This window comes from Anopheles merus, chromosome 2R (assembly GCF_017562075.2).
Source record: "Anopheles merus strain MAF chromosome 2R, AmerM5.1, whole genome shotgun sequence".
Lineage (NCBI taxonomy): Eukaryota > Metazoa > Arthropoda > Insecta > Diptera > Culicidae > Anopheles > Anopheles merus.
In genome coordinates, this window is record NC_054082.1 from 54,595,579 (window position 1) to 54,617,075 (window position 21,497).

The following is a 21,497-nucleotide window of genomic DNA, read 5'->3' on the forward strand; positions in this document are numbered from 1 at the left end:
GTTTTTGGGCATGTTTGATTTTTTCAACTATTTATATGTATGGAGAAGGTAGGTAAAGACGAACACTTCTCATTAATGCATGAAAAAGGTAATTTTCGAATAGTTCAACAATGCAGCAAACTGAAAGTAAAACAACACATTTGAGAACTTTTTTGGTATAATATATGCAAAAATGGTTGAATTCACGAACAAAACAAATTTTCAATCGTGCGCACCCTTGTGGATCTAATTGTACTACTGCGGATCTTAAGCTCTACAACTTGTATTGTTTATATTTCCGTATGTTTTATTTCATGAATGAGTTGTCGTGATCTTCTTCTTCTTTGGAACAACAACCGTTGTCGGTCAAGGCCTGTCTGTATACCCACTAGTGAAGTAAGCTTGGCTTTCAGTGACTTATTGTTACCATAGCAGGATAGTCAGTCCTACGTATGGGAGCACGGTCTATTCGGGGCTTGAACCTTGAAGTTGACGACTGTACCAACAGACCGGCCCAGAGTTGTCGTGATCATTGAGGAAAAACTGGCAAAAGAACGATCATGAAAGCAATAAAACATCTTGTGTTCTGATGGTGTAAGCATCCTAACACCAAAGAGGGAAAGATGGACTATCTGTCGTAGGGAAAGAGGGACACCGAATTTGTTGATTTATTTGACTTCTTATATCAATTGGTGATGAATAAATTCCTTCGAATAGCTTAAATAAGGGTATTTAGAAGATATAAACCATCCAGCAACTAGAGAAAGTATGGAAATACGCGAGAAACGGCACACTTGTCAAAATAGCAGCCATTCGTTATGCTATTACACGCGCGACGCTGATGAAGTACTTCAAGAAACCCAATATCTTGCCTCAGCTTAGACAACTTTAATTAACTGTTATGGAGGCGTTTAGGGCGAAACGCGATAAGTGAGCCAACCTGCGCAAACAGTTCGGCTCCGACTGGCTGGTCACTCAGCGAGCCGAGAGGCCACTCAGCACGATCGGAAGGACGATCGTGCTCTCTTGGATTAAGGCGGTCGAGCGGGACGGTCACACCAAAAAGGGCATTTAGGATTAATAAATTATATTATTGTATTGTATCGTTTTAAATAAGTACAATATCGTTTTAGCAAGCCCCGCAATATCACAAAAGTGGCGACGAGAAAAGTTAATGTGATCGTTTCGTGTTGTTAAGTGCTGACCAATTTTTAATTCGTTTTGTTCGTTTTCTTCCGTGTCCCGCTCACACACATACACCCACACAATTGCGCCACCACGTCCCAAGAAGCGCAAGATGAACCCCGCTGATGCAACGATGGATTTACCGACGGAGGAGGAGCAGCGACGTGCATCCTTAGGCCGGTCTGGATTTTTCAACCCGGCGGTGATGCAACAACCCGGAACATCGCGGCCGCACGTTCCCTCCGTGCACGAAGTAGCGTCCCATCATCAGTTGTCTCCAAACGGACACCTCTATCCGCCATCGCAATTGGGACCCGCATCAGCGCAGCCGGTATCAGCGCCATCGCAATTTGTGCAACCGCCATCGCAAACGGGCTCAGCTGTAGTGGATAACGCCGTACTCCTGCAAACGCTAAATATGATGCAGCAACAAATGGCCCAGCAACAGCAGCTTATTAGTAAAATAATGGCCCAGCAAATAAGCCAGCCCGTAGTTACGCCAAATTTCAATCCGGAGCAAGCAACGGAAGCATTAGCAAATTCAATTATGGAATTTCGGTTCGATCCTGAAGCTGGCATCACCTTCAGAACATGGTTTTCCCGGTACGAGGAGCTGTTCAACGAGGATGCTTGTCGGCTGAGTGATGCAGCAAAAGTGCGACTGCTTTTAAGGAAGCTAGGTGCAGCCGAGCATGATCGGTATTTGTCGTTTAACCTGCCCCTACGTTCAAGTGAATTTTCATTCAAGGAAACGATCGCAAAGCTCGCTGTGCTGTTCGACGTACAGGAATCCTTGATAAGCAAAAGGTACAAGTGTTTGCAGCTTACAAGGAAACCTGAAGAGGATCTGCTTACCTACGCATGTCGTGTAAATAAATCATGCGTAGAGTTCGAGCTCAGCAAGCTCGACGAGGAGCAGCTAAAGTGCCTCTTATTCGTTTGTGGATTAAGAGAAGAACGAGACGTCGAAGTGCGAACCAGATTGTTGGCGAAAATCGAGGATCGAGAGCAGATTACGTTGCAGCAACTGTCAGAGGATTGTAGTCGCATTGCCGCACTAAAAAGAGACAGCGCAATGATTCAAGAAAATGAACGGCAAGTACTCGCATTGCATAACAAAAATCATACAAACATATTTAACAAACATACTAAAGCTAAAAATTCGAGTTTTCAGCACCGGCAATTCCCCAAAAGAAATAATGTCCAAAGATATGATAAGCAGCGTCCTCCCGCACGGAACACCCATCCCAGTCGACCATGCTGGCTTTGTGGCGACAGACATTGGGTGCAATATTGTGGCTATAAATCGCACAAGTGCCAAGATTGCGGACAAATAGGACATCGGGAAGGCCACTGCAATACCGCGAACCAAAAAGGAAAATTTCGTCAGAGCCCATCGGTGGAGACACGTATCGTCACGGTAAATGCATGTGCCGTCGCGGTAAACCGTAAGTACGTTAACGTACTAATAAATGGGAAAAATGCCAGGTTACAACTCGATACGGGGTCCGATATTACGATCATAAATAGATCTCTGTGGCAAAGCTTAGGCAAACCTCCTCTAAATGCATGCGAGATACGAGCAAAAACAGTTTCAGGGGCCAGCCTTCCCTTAGACGGGGAATTCGAAGGAATTGTTACGGTTGGAGAGAAAACAAAAGCAGCTACCATCCGCGTAGCTTGCGTAAATCTCTTATTATTGGGTGCAGATATCATCGACGCATTTGATCTCGGATCGTTACCGATGAATGCATATTGTGGAGCTGTTTCGACAGCTACACCAATTGCAAAACAATTAGAAACCAAGTTTCCCAGTGTTTTTAGGGGATCAGGTTTATGCACCAAGGCACGTATAAAAGTGCAAGTAAAAGAGAACACCCAACCAACTTTTTGTCCAAAGCGCCCAGTCGCTTATGCTATGCAAGAAGCTGTGAATAAGGAACTCGACAGATTAGAGCAACTTGGAGTTATTACACCGGTAGACTATTCGGAATGGGCGGCTCCTATAGTGGTTGTTAGAAAGGCAAATGGAACTATAAGAATATGTGGAGACTACTCCACCGGCCTAAATTCAGCATTACGGGCGCATGAATACCCTTTACCATTACCCGAAGACATTTTTGCCAAACTTGCCGGTTGCAAGTATTTTAGCACAATCGATCTATCGGATGCATTTCTTCAGGTGGAAGTAGAAGAAAAATACAGATCGTTTTTGGTAATAAATACACACCGTGGTTTGTACACATACAACCGATTACCACCAGGTATAAAGATTGCACCAGCCGCATTCCAGCAAATTATTGATACCATGCTAGCTGGATTGAATGGAGTGTGTGGTTATATGGATGATGTGATAGTAGGGGGTAAAACTGAGGTTGAACATGATGCTAATCTATACAAACTATTGCAACGGATCGAAAGCTACGGGTTTACAATACGCGCCGAGAAATGTTCTTTTAAAACGTACCAAATTCTATACCTAGGCCACATAATTGATCATCAAGGAATTAAACCAAATCCAGAGAAGATAGCGGCAATTCTCAACTTACCAGCACCAACCGATTTAAGTGGCGTAAGATCATTCTTAGGTGCCATTAATTACTATGGCAAGTTTGTGCCCAACATGCGCGAGTTAAGGTATCCTTTAGACATGCTCTTAAAAAAGGACGGAAGATTCGAGTGGACCTTTGAGTGTGAAAAAGCTTTTAAAAAGTTTAAAGAAATTTTATCATCAAATTTGCTTCTCACACATTACGATCCCCGAGCCAAAATTGTTGTTTCTGCAGACGCCTCTTCTATAGGGGTCGGAGCAACCATTAGCCATGTTTTCTCTGATGGATCCGTTAAAGTAATACAGCACGCATCTAGAGCGCTAACCAAAGCAGAAACAGGCTACAGCCAAATCGATAGAGAGGGATTGGCCATAGTATACGCTGTAACCAAATTTCATAAAATGCTGTTTGGGAGACACTTTATTTTACAAACAGACCATAGACCACTGCTTAGAATATTTGGTTCAAAAAAAGGGATTCCGATCTATACAGCAAATCGTCTTCAAAGATTCGCGCTGACGCTACAGCTTTATGATTTTGAAATGGAATACATACAATCAGACAAGTTTGGAAATGCGGATGTCCTGTCTCGTCTTATACAAAATCATGCAAAGCCAGAGCCAGAATATGTGATCGCGAGCCTAAGCCTAGAAGAAGACTTGGAGGCAGTAGTTATCAACGCGATTAGTTCATTCCCCCTCACGTTCAGAGACGTTGAGATAAAAACCCAGAGCGATCCCGTACTACGACAGGTTTACACAAATATCAAAAAAGGCTGGCCAACAAACGTATCGTATGGATCAGAGATTGCACGTTACCATGATAGAAGAGAGTCCTTGTCGGCAGTAAACAACTGTATCTTATTTGGAGAGAGGGTAGTGATCCCCAAACTGCTACAAAAACAATGTTTGAGTCAGATCCATCATGGTCATCCGGGGATTCAAAGGATGAAGGCCTTAGCTAGAAGCTACATTTACTGGCCATCTATGGATCGTGATATTACTGAATGGGTTAATTCGTGTCATGCCTGCCAGGCAGCCGCCAAATCACCTCCAAGCACCGATAAAACCAGCTGGCCAAAATCTTCAGCTCCTTGGCAACGCCTTCATATCGATTATGCTGGTCCATTAAAGGGAGAGTGGTATCTTATATTATTGGATTCTTTTTCAAAATGGCCTGAAATAGTTCAAACTAGCAACACGTCATCAGCGTCTACAATTGCTATTCTTCGTAGTATTTTCGCACGTTTTGGTATGCCGATGACGCTAGTGTCTGATAATGGGACACAATTCTCCAGTATTGAATTTGAACGATTTTGTAAGAAAAGCGGTATTATACACGTTAGAACGGCGCCTTACCCACCACAGATAAGCCCTACTGTAGAAGAAAGAGAATTTTGCCCTAATCAAAACGTTTATGCTAAACATTATTCCCAGAATGGATGGAGATGGATAACCGGTACGGTTCTGAAGCGACAAGGTAGAGTCATGTACCTGGTCAGGGCGGCCGATGGAAAGATCATTCGACGGCATATTCATCAGCTACGTCGGCGGACGCAAGAAGAATCTTCAACAGTAGTTCAGCCTTGCTTACCTCTAGATGTTTTGCTTGAAGCTTGGAATTTGGATCGCGTACTAAATCCACCTGCACCTGCACCGTCACCACCAGAAGACTTACCGTTATCTTCAAGCATCAGCGACCACCAAACGGTACCGGTGTTTCCTCCTGCTGCATCCACACAAACATTTGGAAAAACAACAACTGCACGTCCCAGAAGGCTGTATCAGGTACAGGAACCACGACGCTCTTCTCGAAATAGAAGATTGCCCAGTCGGTTCGATGTGTACCGTACATTTTAAGAGAGGGAGATGTTATGGAGGCGTTTAGGGCGAAACGCGATAAGTGAGCCAACCTGCGCAAACAGTTCGGCTCCGACTGGCTGGTCACTCAGCGAGCCGAGAGGCCACTCAGCACGATCGGAAGGACGATCGTGCTCTCTTGGATTAAGGCGGTCGAGCGGGACGGTCACACCAAAAAGGGCATTTAGGATTAATAAATTATATTATTGTATTGTATCGTTTTAAATAAGTACAATATCGTTTTAGCAAGCCCCGCAATATCACAAAAGTGGCGACGAGAAAAGTTAATGTGATCGTTTCGTGTTGTTACAGGGTTTCCCACGATTTATTGGTTGGATCCCATCAATTTTTAGTGAGTTCCCATATTTTTTTTGGTGCGTTCCCACGATTTTTTTGCCGTTTCCCAGAAATTTTTGTTCCCATTGTATTGATATCGAAGCGGAAAATACCAATTTATTATGGGAACGAACCAAAAATCTATGGGATACGACCAAAATATCGTGGGAACGCACCAAAAAATCATGGGATCTGACCAATAAATCGTGGGAAACCCTGTAAGTGCTGACCAATTTTTAATTCGTTTTGTTCGTTTTCTTCCGTGTCCCGCTCACACACATACACCCACACAATTGCGCCACCACGTCCCAAGAAGCGCAAGATGAACCCCGCTGATGCAACGATGGATTTACCGACGGAGGAGGAGCAGCGACGTGCATCCTTAGGCCGGTCTGGATTTTTCAACCCGGCGGTGATGCAACAACCCGGAACATCGCGGCCGCACGTTCCCTCCGTGCACGAAGTAGCGTCCCATCATCAGTTGTCTCCAAACGGACACCTCTATCCGCCATCGCAATTGGGACCCGCATCAGCGCAGCCGGTATCAGCGCCATCGCAATTTGTGCAACCGCCATCGCAAACGGGCTCAGCTGTAGTGGATAACGCCGTACTCCTGCAAACGCTAAATATGATGCAGCAACAAATGGCCCAGCAACAGCAGCTTATTAGTAAAATAATGGCCCAGCAAATAAGCCAGCCCGTAGTTACGCCAAATTTCAATCCGGAGCAAGCAACGGAAGCATTAGCAAATTCAATTATGGAATTTCGGTTCGATCCTGAAGCTGGCATCACCTTCAGAACATGGTTTTCCCGGTACGAGGAGCTGTTCAACGAGGATGCTTGTCGGCTGAGTGATGCAGCAAAAGTGCGACTGCTTTTAAGGAAGCTAGGTGCAGCCGAGCATGATCGGTATTTGTCGTTTAACCTGCCCCTACGTTCAAGTGAATTTTCATTCAAGGAAACGATCGCAAAGCTCGCTGTGCTGTTCGACGTACAGGAATCCTTGATAAGCAAAAGGTACAAGTGTTTGCAGCTAACAAGGAAACCTGAAGAGGATCTGCTTACCTACGCATGTCGTGTAAATAAATCATGCGTAGAGTTCGAGCTCAGCAAGCTCGACGAGGAGCAGCTAAAGTGCCTCTTATTCGTTTGTGGATTAAGAGAAGAACGAGACGTCGAAGTGCGAACCAGATTGTTGGCGAAAATCGAGGATCGAGAGCAGATTACGTTGCAGCAACTGTCAGAGGATTGTAGTCGCATTGCCGCACTAAAAAGAGACAGCGCAATGATTCAAGAAAATGAACGGCAAGTACTCGCATTGCATAACAAAAATCATACAAACATATTTAACAAACATACTAAAGCTAAAAATTCGAGTTTTCAGCACCGGCAATTCCCCAAAAGAAATAATGTCCAAAGATATGATAAGCAGCGTCCTCCCGCACGGAACACCCATCCCAGTCGACCATGCTGGCTTTGTGGCGACAGACATTGGGTGCAATATTGTGGCTATAAATCGCACAAGTGCCAAGATTGCGGACAAATAGGACATCGGGAAGGCCACTGCAATACCGCGAACCAAAAAGGAAAATTTCGTCAGAGCCCATCGGTGGAGACACGTATCGTCACGGTAAATGCATGTGCCGTCGCGGTAAACCGTAAGTACGTTAACGTACTAATAAACGGGAAAAATGCCAGGTTACAACTCGATACGGGGTCCGATATTACGATCATAAATAGATCTCTGTGGCAAAGCTTAGGCAAACCTCCTCTAAATGCATGCGAGATACGAGCAAAAACAGTTTCAGGGGCCAGCCTTCCCTTAGACGGGGAATTCGAAGGAATTGTTACGGTTGGAGAGAAAACAAAAGCAGCTACCATCCGCGTAGCTTGCGTAAATCTCTTATTATTGGGTGCAGATATCATCGACGCATTTGATCTCGGATCGTTACCGATGAATGCATATTGTGGAGCTGTTTCGACAGCTACACCAATTGCAAAACAATTAGAAACCAAGTTTCCCAGTGTTTTTAGGGGATCAGGTTTATGCACCAAGGCACGTATAAAAGTGCAAGTAAAAGAGAACACCCAACCAACTTTTTGTCCAAAGCGCCCAGTCGCTTATGCTATGCAAGAAGCTGTGAATAAGGAACTCGACAGATTAGAGCAACTTGGAGTTATTACACCGGTAGACTATTCGGAATGGGCGGCTCCTATAGTGGTTGTTAGAAAGGCAAATGGAACTATAAGAATATGTGGAGACTACTCCACCGGCCTAAATTCAGCATTACGGGCGCATGAATACCCTTTACCATTACCCGAAGACATTTTTGCCAAACTTGCCGGTTGCAAGTATTTTAGCACAATCGATCTATCGGATGCATTTCTTCAGGTGGAAGTAGAAGAAAAATACAGATCGTTTTTGGTAATAAATACACACCGTGGTTTGTACACATACAACCGATTACCACCAGGTATAAAGATTGCACCAGCCGCATTCCAGCAAATTATTGATACCATGCTAGCTGGATTGAATGGAGTGTGTGGTTATATGGATGATGTGATAGTAGGGGGTAAAACTGAGGTTGAACATGATGCTAATCTATACAAACTATTGCAACGGATCGAAAGCTACGGGTTTACAATACGCGCCGAGAAATGTTCTTTTAAAACGTACCAAATTCTATACATAGGCCACATAATTGATCATCAAGGAATTAAACCAAATCCAGAGAAGATAGCGGCAATTCTCAACTTACCAGCACCAACCGATTTAAGTGGCGTAAGATCATTCTTAGGTGCCATTAATTACTATGGCAAGTTTGTGCCCAACATGCGCGAGTTAAGGTATCCTTTAGACATGCTCTTAAAAAAGGACGGAAGATTCGAGTGGACCTTTGAGTGTGAAAAAGCTTTTAAAAAGTTTAAAGAAATTTTATCATCAAATTTGCTTCTCACACATTACGATCCCCGAGCCAAAATTGTTGTTTCTGCAGACGCCTCTTCTATAGGGGTCGGAGCAACCATTAGCCATGTTTTCTCTGATGGATCCGTTAAAGTAATACAGCACGCATCTAGAGCGCTAACCAAAGCAGAAACAGGCTACAGCCAAATCGATAGAGAGGGATTGGCCATAGTATACGCTGTAACCAAATTTCATAAAATGCTGTTTGGGAGACACTTTATTTTACAAACAGACCATAGACCACTGCTTAGAATATTTGGTTCAAAAAAAGGGATTCCGATCTATACAGCAAATCGTCTTCAAAGATTCGCGCTGACGCTACAGCTTTATGATTTTGAAATGGAATACATACAATCAGACAAGTTTGGAAATGCGGATGTCCTGTCTCGTCTTATACAAAATCATGCAAAGCCAGAGCCAGAATATGTGATCGCGAGCCTAAGCCTAGAAGAAGACTTGGAGGCAGTAGTTATCAACGCGATTAGTTCATTCCCCCTCACGTTCAGAGACGTTGAGATAAAAACCCAGAGCGATCCCGTACTACGACAGGTTTACACAAATATCAAAAAAGGCTGGCCAACAAACGTATCGTATGGATCAGAGATTGCACGTTACCATGATAGAAGAGAGTCCTTGTCGGCAGTAAACAACTGTATCTTATTTGGAGAGAGGGTAGTGATCCCCAAACTGCTACAAAAACAATGTTTGAGTCAGATCCATCATGGTCATCCGGGGATTCAAAGGATGAAGGCCTTAGCTAGAAGCTACATTTACTGGCCATCTATGGATCGTGATATTACTGAATGGGTTAATTCGTGTCATGCCTGCCAGGCAGCCGCCAAATCACCTCCAAGCACCGATAAAACCAGCTGGCCAAAATCTTCAGCTCCTTGGCAACGCCTTCATATCGATTATGCTGGTCCATTAAAGGGAGAGTGGTATCTTATATTATTGGATTCTTTTTCAAAATGGCCTGAAATAGTTCAAACTAGCAACACGTCATCAGCGTCTACAATTGCTATTCTTCGTAGTATTTTCGCACGTTTTGGTATGCCGATGACGCTAGTGTCTGATAATGGGACACAATTCTCCAGTATTGAATTTGAACGATTTTGTAAGAAAAGCGGTATTATACACGTTAGAACGGCGCCTTACCCACCACAGATAAGCCCTACTGTAGAAGAAAGAGAATTTTGCCCTAATCAAAACGTTTATGCTAAACATTATTCCCAGAATGGATGGAGATGGATAACCGGTACGGTTCTGAAGCGACAAGGTAGAGTCATGTACCTGGTCAGGGCGGCCGATGGAAAGATCATTCGACGGCATATTCATCAGCTACGTCGGCGGACGCAAGAAGAATCTTCAACAGTAGTTCAGCCTTGCTTACCTCTAGATGTTTTGCTTGAAGCTTGGAATTTGGATCGCGTACTAAATCCACCTGCACCTGCACCGTCACCACCAGAAGACTTACCGTTATCTTCAAGCATCAGCGACCACCAAACGGTACCGGTGTTTCCTCCTGCTGCATCCACACAAACATTTGGAAAAACAACAACTGCACGTCCCAGAAGGCTGTATCAGGTACAGGAACCACGACGCTCTTCTCGAAATAGAAGATTGCCCAGTCGGTTCGATGTGTACCGTACATTTTAAGAGAGGGAGATGTTATGGAGGCGTTTAGGGCGAAACGCGATAAGTGAGCCAACCTGCGCAAACAGTTCGGCTCCGACTGGCTGGTCACTCAGCGAGCCGAGAGGCCACTCAGCACGATCGGAAGGACGATCGTGCTCTCTTGGATTAAGGCGGTCGAGCGGGACGGTCACACCAAAAAGGGCATTTAGGATTAATAAATTATATTATTGTATTGTATCGTTTTAAATAAGTACAATATCGTTTTAGCAAGCCCCGCAATATCACAAAATTAACAAAAAGAGGAGGTATTGATACCAGTGGCAGATCTAACGGTAGGCGGACCAGGCGGTCGCCTGGTGCCTCATCGATTTAGGGCCCCGTAGATCACTAGTCTGTAGTGTGCAGTATGTATTAGCAGTGAACAGAGGACCAGCGACAAGGGCCCCCCGGAAGGAGGGACGTTGGGGCCCCATAAAAAATGAATTTTGACATGGTGTTAAAATGGCTTTAACAATTAACAAGTCCCTCAAAACTGCTGGTCGTGAGTTTTCCGCGAAGTAAATTCCTAAAGGGAAGTTCTAGACTGTTGCTCTATAAGCAACGCAGTTAGTGCGCGATATTTCAATAAAATTTTGGATTCTGCATTCGATAATATAGTAGAAGCGGTGCTTACAATTTCTAAATTCACGGCTGGATGATCTTCGTTGCAATTGGCCTAGAATTGGTTTATGTACGTACCAGGACGTGGACACCAATGGGATATGTTAAAATTCTATAAACCTCTTTAAATTCCAACATTTTCAACAGGTCTCTCTCTTACCCTTCATGGTGCTCATCTTTCCCATATCAGGTGTCCGTCTTACCCGAACATTTCATAGCTTTTTTTCATGAAAAAAAAAAAAAAATAAAAATCGATAGAAACTTGAACTTGAAAGTTTCAACACATTTTCTGATAAATTATGAGCGTAAGATAATGCACATTTTCATGGCCGTTGCATTTATATATACCTCTGTTTTTTCACATTTTCCTTAACGTGTCCGTTTTACCTGGCTTCCCATACAACGTCAGTGACGGATCTAACGGTGGGCGGGCTAGGCCCTATCGAATCGTTAGTCCAGTACGAAGAATAGTTTGTAGAGTACGGCCCTGTATTAGCACGACGGACGTTGAGGTCCCATGAATCTCAAGTAAATTTTATTGAGAATACCCGGGTTAAAGTAAATGCAAGTCGCAAATGGCTTGGAAAGAAAAATGTTAAATTTTATGATGAGATTTAGTTTTTCTAAGAAAGAGGCGAAAGTCAAGGTCGCTATAAAAATCTTTTTACTTTCGATATCAACACTTCCACCGCTGCGCTGGCGAGCCCTTCTTGCTTTTCCCTAGTTAGAAAATAGAACAGTTAATGGCATTATTGTGAAACCCTGCGAGGCTGATAATAAGCAATAAATAATAATAATAAAAATACAAATTATACTCTAACATTTTAGTGTTTTTCAGAAAAAAATGTAGGTAACGAAATGGTAAGCTACACAAAAGTATTTTCGTACTTTGCGACACGCAGATGCATGTATCATTTATTTCGTTGTCTCACAGGAAAGCTAAAAATCGGTGGATTTTTAAAGCATAATCACTAAAACATGAACTGTGCGAGGCCTTTTTCAGATTAACCTTTGTTTCTATGACCAAAAATATACCCTCATCTTTATGACCACCTACCCGGGTAGGTAATACATTTTATAAGGGAATTTGTAATTTTATTGGTCAAAAAATTTCTTGTTTAACTTATACTATGCAGCTATAATAACAAAACTTGTTTTCATGTTATAAATTTATGAAGTATGGCTTTCAGTTTCATAAATTGAATGCAAAGCAATTAGTTCAACTGACACTAATACACCGCCATGTCTTTCCGACTGTCGGGGCAATCATTTATTCTATGTGACTTTAGAAGAATATTAAGAGCTAGAAAACTTTTGGAATAGATTCTATAAATATAACTACATGCATTGCTATACAAATCATTACAAAATTAGCGACTAATTCAAACCAAAATCCTTTATTGTATGTATTACCTACCCGGGTAGGTGGTTATAGAAGTAAGGGGTAAAAGTTGATTTTATTTTTTAAAGCACATTTAAAAAAATTTAAAAATTCTGAATTTTTTACCACTTTTTTAAAACATGTTTCTCTAGGCATTCTAATTTTTTTGGATCGATTCGATAATCCAGTAAAAAGTTATAATAAAAAGAATAAGCAAAACATACCCGGGTAGGTGGTTATAGAAATGAAGGTTAACGGATTTTACTGCTGCTTTGATCATTTTGAATGTAGCTCCCAGTGAAAAAGATCTACCTTTTCGAGTACAGTCTGCTCCCGAGTTACGCGGTTTGTGCATTTCCGAGGCATCCGCGTAGTCGAATATTACGGTTTCCAGCCAAAATATAGGTGATACATGGGTATTTTTGTTTAAAGTTAGTACTTTTATACACTTTATAATTTTGGCAAAATAGCTTATCATTTTGTAAGGGGCAATCCTGGAGCATATTGTACTGATTAGAAAACCGCGTATCTTCGGGTCTGTATAACTCAAGAACTGCGTAACTCGGGAACAGACTGTAGTTTGACAGGTCCGCTCAAAAGCGATAAACAAAAGCTATGAGCGAGCTGGCGAAGGTAAACATACGACTGCGAATTAAATTATTCTTTAAATATATCCAATCCCTTGTTCGATTTGCGAAGAAAATAGAAGAGAACCAGCGTGCAACGTATTTATAGTGAAAATCTTTCCAGGAAAGCGAAGTAAATCTCGGCCCAGGGGTTCAGGAATGCTCGGAGGAATTTGCTGCTTCAGACCCCACACAAGTATGATGTGAATGAGTATGTACTTGTTGAATAGTCCGTATAAATTAATGCTTGTCCGTTTCAGCAATACCAACAGGCGCTAAATAAGGCTATTGCTCAAATGGAAATCAACCAAAAGGATCCTTGGCATCGGGACCCCGATAGTGGTACAGATAACGAAGCGGTAAGCCCCCGACCACACAAAAAGCGGATTGGCTAATTAATTTATTCTGCGAAATTCACAGGACCGATATAATCCCAAACGAGAGTTGCTGAGATCCTGGCTAAATCGATTATTTCGCATCAAAATGACGGACGGCCGGATACTGAGCGGGTATTTTGTTTGCACTGACGCGGATGCGAATGTAGTGCTTCAGGCAACGAGTGAGTTCACCGAAATAGGAGGAGAAGAACGTGTTCTCGGGTTGGTGATGATACCGGGCCGGTACATAGTTTCGATAGAAGAACGCAATCCTAGATTTTCGTGGTAATGGATGAATACATGACTGTTTTATTTACTACACACCTCCCCTGGCTAACCGTGGTCGCAACATTCTGGCTGTCTGCTGCCGAAAGAAACAAGGTGTCTTATTTGAAATGTTCGTATGATACACATGCTGCGTCCTCTGTCCGCCACTATTTTGTTTCGTTGAGTGGTTCGTAGCCTTTGGCCATTTTCTGCTTAAACTGATCGTAGGTCCGTTTGCGATCGAAATGCTTCACCCACTGGGCAGGACAGCCTTGCTGGTACAACTTGCGCAGCTGTATACATTCCTTCGGTTCCGGTGCTTGCGATGTACACTGATAATCGGGTGCGTGCTTGTCCAGGCAGGCCCAGTATTCGTCTCGTGCCGTCCAACACTTGGCGCGGGCGTCTTTATCGGGGAAGGACATTTTTTCCGGGTCCGGTTTCGGTGTTTCACAACAATCTTTGGTTAAAAACAGTCAAGGCGGCAACAAGGGAGTCTATTCGGTCATTGTTACCGACGTTCAAATGACATTATTATGGGAAATTAATTCGGAAATAAAGAAAACTGATCATTTAGAAAACAAAAAATAAATAATTAAAACGTTTGAAATGCAAAGCGCCTGCGCGTGGATTGATATTTTTTAAAAAGAAAAGATAATATAAAAAACCAAAAATCATTTTGAACACTATCTCTATCAAGTAGCTTCAGCTACTGACCGCTTGATGACGCTAGTAGACCTGAGAACTGAACTGAGTTTGCTATAATTTAAATTTTCTTTTTTTTCTATCAATCCGTATCCTTAGCAGGAGTCGTTTTAGGGATTTAAAAAAATAGAATGATTAGTTCAATGTAGCAGGCTTAATACTTTGTTCAATTTTGAGGATTAGTTTTATCCGATTTGCTCTAGTAATACGCATTTAATTTAGATGACGTAGAACGGCGCTGCGTCACGTGGTTTGAAACGCAAACGGCATGGGTGATAATCGCCATTCAAATATTTATACAGCTGGTGTAATGCTGTCTCGATAATTACGCACCCGATCAGATCGATTATCGGGTGGAAATGAAATTGAATTTGTTTCAATTATTATGAAACCTAATGAGTTGCCACGCGTTACTGATGGTAGGAACATGAGCTATCCGCGGTACAATACCGTTCGGACGATGAGCAGGGCGCTCTAAATGGCGATTCCCAAAAGATCAACATCGTTGGGCAAACATTCTGGTCGCCATCGGACCGCTGCAGTCGATGCAGCTGAGCCGACACCCGTACCGGCCCTTATGCCCCGGTCACTATCGAAACCGTTGTTTGATGTTTATCGCCATTAATTAGGCTCCCGGAATGCTCTGCAGCGGACAGGTTCGCTCCCGGGAGCGGCGTCTATTTGTTGTGAATGCCGCCTTGTAATGGGGCGTTAACGATTTTGGCTGGAGCTCAAAGCACAAAAAATGTACACCTCGTCGCTGTTGCGGAGCCTCTGTATGTGTCCGTTTGTTTTTTTTTTTTGTTGCTTGGTTCTTCATTTGTCCTTGTAGCGGCCGGCTCCAGGAACGGCTATTTTGCTCCAATTAAAACTAGATCGCTTTACAATGTGAAAGTGCTAAAAACACAAAGGACTCAGGCCGGCGCCATGATTGCCACCCCGCGTGAGGTTCAAAGGCATTCGAATAGGGGGGGGGGGAATCCTTTTTACGATTATTTTCCCAACATCACAAGGGACCGATCGGGCAGATTCTGGGATGGAGAAGAAATTGAATTGACACCATGAAACAACCGTACCCTTTTTTTTTGGCCCCAATTCTTGGCCATTTCCTTTTGATGAGCGAAAAATGCCATTATCAGGGGGTAAAAAAAGGAATTTTCACCATCGCTGAAAATATAAAAGATATCCTGGCCGACCATTCTCGCGTTTACTTTGTCCCCGCTGGGGGAAGTGGGAGACTTTTGCCTCTAATTGCTTTGAACAGATTTTGAATATGTGTGCTTGCTCTTTGCGGGTGTGTTCTAGTGAAAAATCCATAATCTAATTATATTTAATCGCTTTCATTACTTATTTGTATTGGAACTGCTAACGATATGCAAAACCAACCCGCCATACCATACAGCACACGGCAGTAAGAGGTGTTGAATGTTTTGGAGCAAGCAACGGGTAGGTGATAAAATGAAACTGCTACACGCTTAGTGGAAAGCACACAAGGGATGCACGCTTTATTCAATTGCAGAAACATTTTCACAAAATATCCTGCAATGAAGTAGAGTGGTAGTTTGGAAAATTTTAGAAAATTGTTTATATTTTACTGAACAGATGGTACAGAAATCCAGATTCAAAACATTTCCATAGCAAGTGGGAATGGGTGTAAATATTTATACGCTTTTTATTTCTTTATACTGTGTTTCAAATTCAGTTTGAATACATAACTATTTCCTGTAAGTTATTTAATATTATGTTTCAATTGTCCCCTTCGCATTACTAATCTCTCTTGTTGCCCACGATAGAGCATGTCGATGTGACATGACCCGGTCAACAATCATCCTCCAGGATGCTCGGGCCCTGGCTGCAGCCTCCCATCCATGCAGACATCCGATCTCCGACAGGTGTTGTTTCACCTGATCCAGATATCGAGATCGCTGTGCTCTCCTGCGCCGAACTGGGGATTGCTGTCGAACACCTTCTTGGTGGGGCATGAGTCCGGCATCCTCATGACATGCGCCAGCCATCGTATCTTGTCAGCCTGCACCACCGTCAGGAAGCACGGTTCGCCGTACACTCCCAGCGTTTGCATCCTTCGCTCGGATGGTTACAAGATTTACAAGAGTTGATTACAAGACTTCGCACAAGACTTGTGCCCGTAGAGGACCACCGGGCGAATCAATGTGCGATATATCTCACATTTTGTTCGGGATCGAAGTCTTCTGGAACTCAGCAGTCGCTGAAGCCCATAGTATGCCCGATTCCCCTGGACAATACGTCTCCGGATTTCTCTGCTGATGTCGTGGTCAGAAGTTACGACCACCCCGAGATAGCAGAACTTCTTTACTATCTCGGGATTGTCACCGTCAACTAATACACTGCTTCCCCGATGGTCTGAGTCTCCGGCAAGCAGGTACTTCGTCTTCGTCGCATTGATTCTCAATCCAATTATTGCTGCTTTGCGTTTGAGTGGGGTGTACGCCTCACTCACCTTCGCCGTTGTCCTGCCGATGATGTCGATGTCAGCCGCGAAGCCAAGAAATCGGAGAGACCGGCAGAGGATCGTACCACAGATGTCGTTGTCTAGCCCCGCGCCTCGAATGACACCTTCCAGAGCGATGTTAAAGAGCAGAAAGGAAAGTCCGTCAACTTGCCTCAGACCCCTGTGTTCTGTAAACTCTATCTGGCGTAAAAAAGATACTTTTGACGAGCTGTTGATAAGACAGTTTTATCGTGCCGTACGCGGTGTTAAATGTACGTACAGCTACATATATCGTTATAAACAGCAAAAAATTAAAAAAAATGAGAGAATGTTCCGATTTTTGTACTTTTCAAACCACATCATGGCTACACCAGTTTACTGGAGTCCTACAATTACCTTTAGGCGTCATTCATCAATTACGCAACACTAAAATGAGAAATGTGACCTTTCCCTCCCCCTCAAGTGTAACAAACTGTAACGTAAAACCCCCCCCCCCCCCCCCCCTCAAAAATTACGTAACAAATTGAGCCATCCTCTCTAATATACTTTTAGATGTAATAAAATAAAGTTTTATTTTAATTTTATTTTTTCCTATATTTATTCTATTTTTTCCCTAAATTAATATTTTTTAAATGAAACAAGATACAATTATATTATATTTTACATTAACAAAATGTTCCATAAAGCAATCGAGTTCAAAACAGATTTTAATAATTGGATCCTCAGCGCCATTTGCAATGTTTTTTTCTTTATTTTAATAGAGAATCTGAGCCATTTGGCTTCATTCGCCTCTTTCGTTTGCTATGTTCTTACATCACCATCATCAGAAGCGTATTTCATATAACCATATTTCTTATCCTCTATCAATATGTCTATCTTTCAAGCTTTTTATAATTGGTATGTATCCATACAAATACGATCAATGATCAACTCTGGCGAAAGAAGGGCTAACTGTATTAACACCATCTCCAGTTTGTTTAAAATTTATTGGGTTTGAAAGGCATTGGGTTGATATTATATTGGTTTTCAGTGTTATAGATGAATCTCGTGCCATATGATTCGAATCGCGTCACCTGTCGTCAATTGTGTGCCTTTAAAATCGAATGCATGCCACTGCGGTCATCGCAGTATCGGAATGCAACGTTACTGCGACGATCCTTTGGTAAATGTAAATGTCCATGTTACTCAAATTCTGTCATAGTTTCAATCCTCGTCCCCTAGCAATGACGGAATATTCGACTGCGTGGTACATAAACATTCCGAGCGAATTCCGTTTAAGGCCAGCATAACCACGAAGGTTGTTAGATCAAGAAGAAGAATCATCGTCTATTACTCATTTGTTTAAAAAAACAATTAAGGTCTCTATTAAACGATACGTAACAAAAGTTTAACTCCCCCTTGCCTCCATGTAACAAATCGTAACGTTTGATGACACCCCTCTTCCCCCTATCTGCGTTACGCAATTGATGAATGACGCCTTATTTGTTAAGGAGTGTGGCGTGCCCTCGGTGATATGCTGATATGATGTGCTTTATTAGAGCTAAGCTTAGGCTTAGGGATTACGCATACACTTACATGAGCTAAACGGTTATACTTGTCTAAACTGTTATGCTACTGTAGCATATGTTACTTACTTACTTACTTATCCGGCGCTACAACCGCTTTGCGGTCTTGGCCTGCCTCAGGAGTGTCCGAAACCGCTCACGGTCTCGCGCCTTCGTCTGCCAGTCTGTTATCCCGGCCTTAATGGCCACGCCATCTTGCCACCTCAATTTGGGCCTACTACGCCTCCTCTGTCCTTGTGGACGGCCTAAAAAGACTTTACGGGCTGGGTCATCCGTTTCCATGCGTACAACATGTCCAGCCCACCGGAGCCTAGCGAGCTTAATACGCTGTACGACAGTCAGGTCGCCGTACATCTCGTATAGCTCATCATTATATCGGCTCCTCCATTGTCCTTCCACACATACGGGGCCAAGTATCCTTCTGAACATCTTCCTCTCGAACGCGGCTAAGAGGGTTTCGTCAGATTTGGACAGTGTCCATGTCTCAGAGGCGTATGTGAGTACTGGTACTATATAGATACTATATAGTCCGTCGCGACAGGTTCTTTGAGGTGAACTGCTTTTTCAGGCTGTAGAATGACCGGTTGGCAGCCAGCATCCTTGCGCGCAACTCAGCTTCCATACTGTTGTCGTTGCTGACCTTTGACCCCAGATAGGTGAATTCTGGGACGACTTCAAAAGTGCGTTCACCTATCTGTACGTCACGCCTACGTAGATTCGGATTATTTATTGGTAGGTCCGCTGATGTTGCCACCATCAGTTTGGTCTTTGCCTCGTTTATCTGCAATCCGAGGCTCTCTGCCGCCTGCTCAATCCCTTGGTAGGCTTCTGCTACATAGGAGAGCCGCAGACCAATGATGTCTATATCATCAGCGTATGCCAGGATCTGGGTTGACTTATAGAAGATGGTTCCCGTAGTCTCCACCCTCGAGTCGCGGATGGCCCTCTCTAGCGCCAAGTTGAATAGGAGACAGGCAAGCCCGTCCCCCTGGCGCAGACCTTTGGTGGTAGCAAAAGGTCCTGAGAGTTTTCCATCCACCCTCACCTGGCATGTGACGTTGGTCATAGTCATTCTAACTAGCCTTATCAGTTTGGCCGGGATTCCAAAAGAGCTCATAGCGTCGTACAGTTTTACCCTGGCTATGCTATCGTATGCGGCTTTGAAGTCTATGAAGAGATGATATGTGTCGTTTCTGTATTCAGCCATCTTCTCCAAGATCTGCCGCATGGTCAAGATCTGATCAGTGGTTGATTTTCCGTTTCGGAATCCTCTTTGATAGTTTCCTACTATCTCTTCGACGTGCGGGACAAGGCGATCCTGAAGGATCAGGGAGAATATTTTATAGGCGGTATTCAACACCGTAATACCCCTGTAGTTGTTGCAGTCCAACCTGTCTCCCTTCTTGTATACGGGGTAGATGATGCCGAGATTCCAATCACAAGGCATCGATTCGCTATCCCACACCTCAGTAACAATTTGATGAATCTCGTTTTCTAGTCGTGCACCTCCATTCTTGACCAGTTCAGCTGCAATTCCGTCGGTTCCGGGTGCCTTGTTATTTTTCAGCCGACGGATAGCCTTTCGTGTTTCTTCTATGCTAGGTGGCAGTAGCATGACACTATCTGCTAGTGGCGCTTCTAGCTGTTCGTTTAACTGGTCGTTGAGTAATTCATCAAAGTACTGAGCCCACCGCGAGAGGACCTCTGGCTGGTTACTAACCAGATCTCCATCCTTGTTGCGACAGCAGGTTACCTTAGGTACCACGTTGTTTCGGTGACCTGCTATCGCTTGGTAAAACTTACGTGTCGGTCCGTACGCCTCTCTGGTTTGCTCGAGTTCCCGCATGTTTTGCTCTTCCAAAGCATGCTTCTTAGAGCGGTGAACTCGTTTCTCTTCGCGTCTGAGCCGTGAATATTCCTCTGCGCATGCCCGCGTTCTATGCCGTTGCTGCATTGCTCGGTATGCAGTATTCTTACGTTCGGTCACTTGTCTGCATTCATCGTCGAACCAGCCAGATTTGGTGTTGCCACGACGTGGTGGGAGTATATTTCTTGCACAGTTTATTATTTTTGTTTTTAGAGCGTTCCACCTCTCGCTCGTAGTTTCATATCTGTTTTCTGGTAGTAGAGACTCGTCTAAAGCGGCTTTGAATTCCTGTTGGACAGTAATGTCCCTTAGAGAGTCCGTGTTGAGCCGAGGCTGCGTGTTTTCTCCGCCCCCATTGGTGCGGGGGCGGGCGATTCTACAACGTATCACTAAGCCAACCAAGTAGTGATCGGAATCGATATTGGCTCCTCGATAAGTTCTGACGTTTAACAGGCTCGACTGTCGTCGGCGGCTTATTAACACGTGGTCGATCTGGTTGAAGGATTCGCCATCCCGGTGCGCCCACGTCATTTTGTGGATGTCCCTCCACGCAAATTTGGTACTTCCTACAACCAGATTGTTCGCTGCGGCGAACTGGACCAATCTACTACCATTATCGTTACTGTGCTCATGCAGACTGTGACAGCCAGTGTATTGGCGGTACATTGGCTCCCTACCGACTTTGGCGTTGAAGTCACCCAGGATGATTTTGAGGTCATGTCTGGGGCACGCATCTATAGCATATGTACTATATTATAAACTACATTATTATCAACCACACTATCAGCTATAGACACATGGTAACGAATCACACTATTGTAACACATTTATAACACATTCAGCAAATCAGACCAGGAAAACAAACCCGAAGAGTTCAGGCCACACAGTTCATGCAAAAACAACCGAAATATGCAACATAAGCAAAAGCAATCGTCACCGAGAACACATAGCAACAACGTACCAGCGCGGTGACGAAGACACCCATTTGAAACCTACTGGCGCAATACATCAAAACTGCAGCATTAGCACGCAGCGACAAAAACACCTCACACCCTTCCAGACACATTG

At 43.6% G+C, this 21,497-nt stretch overlaps 4 protein-coding genes across 5 annotated transcripts; 3 read left to right on the forward strand and 1 right to left on the reverse strand.

The window, feature by feature from the left end:
- Positions 1-892: 892 nt before the first annotated feature.
- LOC121600343 (uncharacterized protein K02A2.6-like) lies at positions 893-5,535 on the forward strand. The gene is made up of 3 exons (XM_041928835.1): positions 893-4,967; positions 5,153-5,195; positions 5,331-5,535. Exons 1-3 carry the CDS (start codon positions 1,277-1,279, stop codon positions 5,533-5,535), a joined length of 3,939 nt encoding a protein of 1,312 aa, XP_041784769.1. The 5' UTR covers positions 893-1,276.
- A 698-nt stretch (positions 5,536-6,233) lies between these two features.
- On the forward strand, positions 6,234-10,492 carry LOC121600348 (uncharacterized protein K02A2.6-like). The gene is made up of 3 exons (XM_041928846.1): positions 6,234-9,924; positions 10,110-10,152; positions 10,288-10,492. Exons 1-3 carry the CDS (start codon positions 6,234-6,236, stop codon positions 10,490-10,492), a joined length of 3,939 nt encoding a protein of 1,312 aa, XP_041784780.1.
- A 2,621-nt stretch (positions 10,493-13,113) lies between these two features.
- Positions 13,114-13,876, forward strand: LOC121588313 (N-alpha-acetyltransferase 38, NatC auxiliary subunit). 2 transcript variants are annotated; one of them, XM_041906088.1, is made up of 4 exons: positions 13,114-13,185; positions 13,303-13,374; positions 13,451-13,537; positions 13,599-13,876. In XM_041906088.1, exons 1-4 carry the CDS (start codon positions 13,168-13,170, stop codon positions 13,842-13,844), a joined length of 423 nt encoding a protein of 140 aa, XP_041762022.1. In that variant the 5' UTR covers positions 13,114-13,167; the 3' UTR covers positions 13,845-13,876. The 2 variants fall into 2 exon arrangements, with proteins under 2 accessions (XP_041762022.1, XP_041762021.1); XM_041906087.1 differs by having other exon boundaries at positions 13,117-13,185; positions 13,439-13,537.
- On the reverse strand, positions 13,843-14,322 carry LOC121588314 (cytochrome c oxidase assembly factor 6 homolog). The gene has a single exon (XM_041906089.1). It carries the CDS (start codon positions 14,245-14,247, stop codon positions 13,990-13,992), a length of 258 nt encoding a protein of 85 aa, XP_041762023.1. The 5' UTR covers positions 14,248-14,322; the 3' UTR covers positions 13,843-13,989.
- Between the last annotated feature and the right edge of the window lie 7,175 nt (positions 14,323-21,497).

What these genes read in the sequence shown, in the direction of transcription:
- LOC121600343 (XM_041928835.1), top strand. Translation starts at nt 1,277, where the DNA reads ATGAACCCCGCTGATGCAACGATGGATTTACCGACGGAGGAGGAGCAG. An exon ending in TAGTATTTTCGCACGTTTTG is followed by an intron (nt 4,968 to 5,152) that starts GTATGCCGATGA and finishes CATTATTCCCAG; the next exon opens with AATGGATGGAGATGGATAAC. An exon ending in TACGGTTCTGAAGCGACAAG is followed by an intron (nt 5,196 to 5,330) that starts GTAGAGTCATGT and finishes TTTTGCTTGAAG; the next exon opens with CTTGGAATTTGGATCGCGTA.
- LOC121600348 (XM_041928846.1), top strand. Translation starts at nt 6,234, where the DNA reads ATGAACCCCGCTGATGCAACGATGGATTTACCGACGGAGGAGGAGCAG. An exon ending in TAGTATTTTCGCACGTTTTG is followed by an intron (nt 9,925 to 10,109) that starts GTATGCCGATGA and finishes CATTATTCCCAG; the next exon opens with AATGGATGGAGATGGATAAC. An exon ending in TACGGTTCTGAAGCGACAAG is followed by an intron (nt 10,153 to 10,287) that starts GTAGAGTCATGT and finishes TTTTGCTTGAAG; the next exon opens with CTTGGAATTTGGATCGCGTA.
- LOC121588313 (XM_041906087.1), top strand. An exon ending in CTGCTTCAGACCCCACACAA is followed by an intron (nt 13,375 to 13,438) that starts GTATGATGTGAA and finishes TGTCCGTTTCAG; the next exon opens with CAATACCAACAGGCGCTAAA. An exon ending in GTGGTACAGATAACGAAGCG is followed by an intron (nt 13,538 to 13,598) that starts GTAAGCCCCCGA and finishes CGAAATTCACAG; the next exon opens with GACCGATATAATCCCAAACG.
- LOC121588314 (XM_041906089.1), bottom strand. Translation starts at nt 14,247, where the DNA reads ATGTCCTTCCCCGATAAAGACGCCCGCGCCAAGTGTTGGACGGCACGA.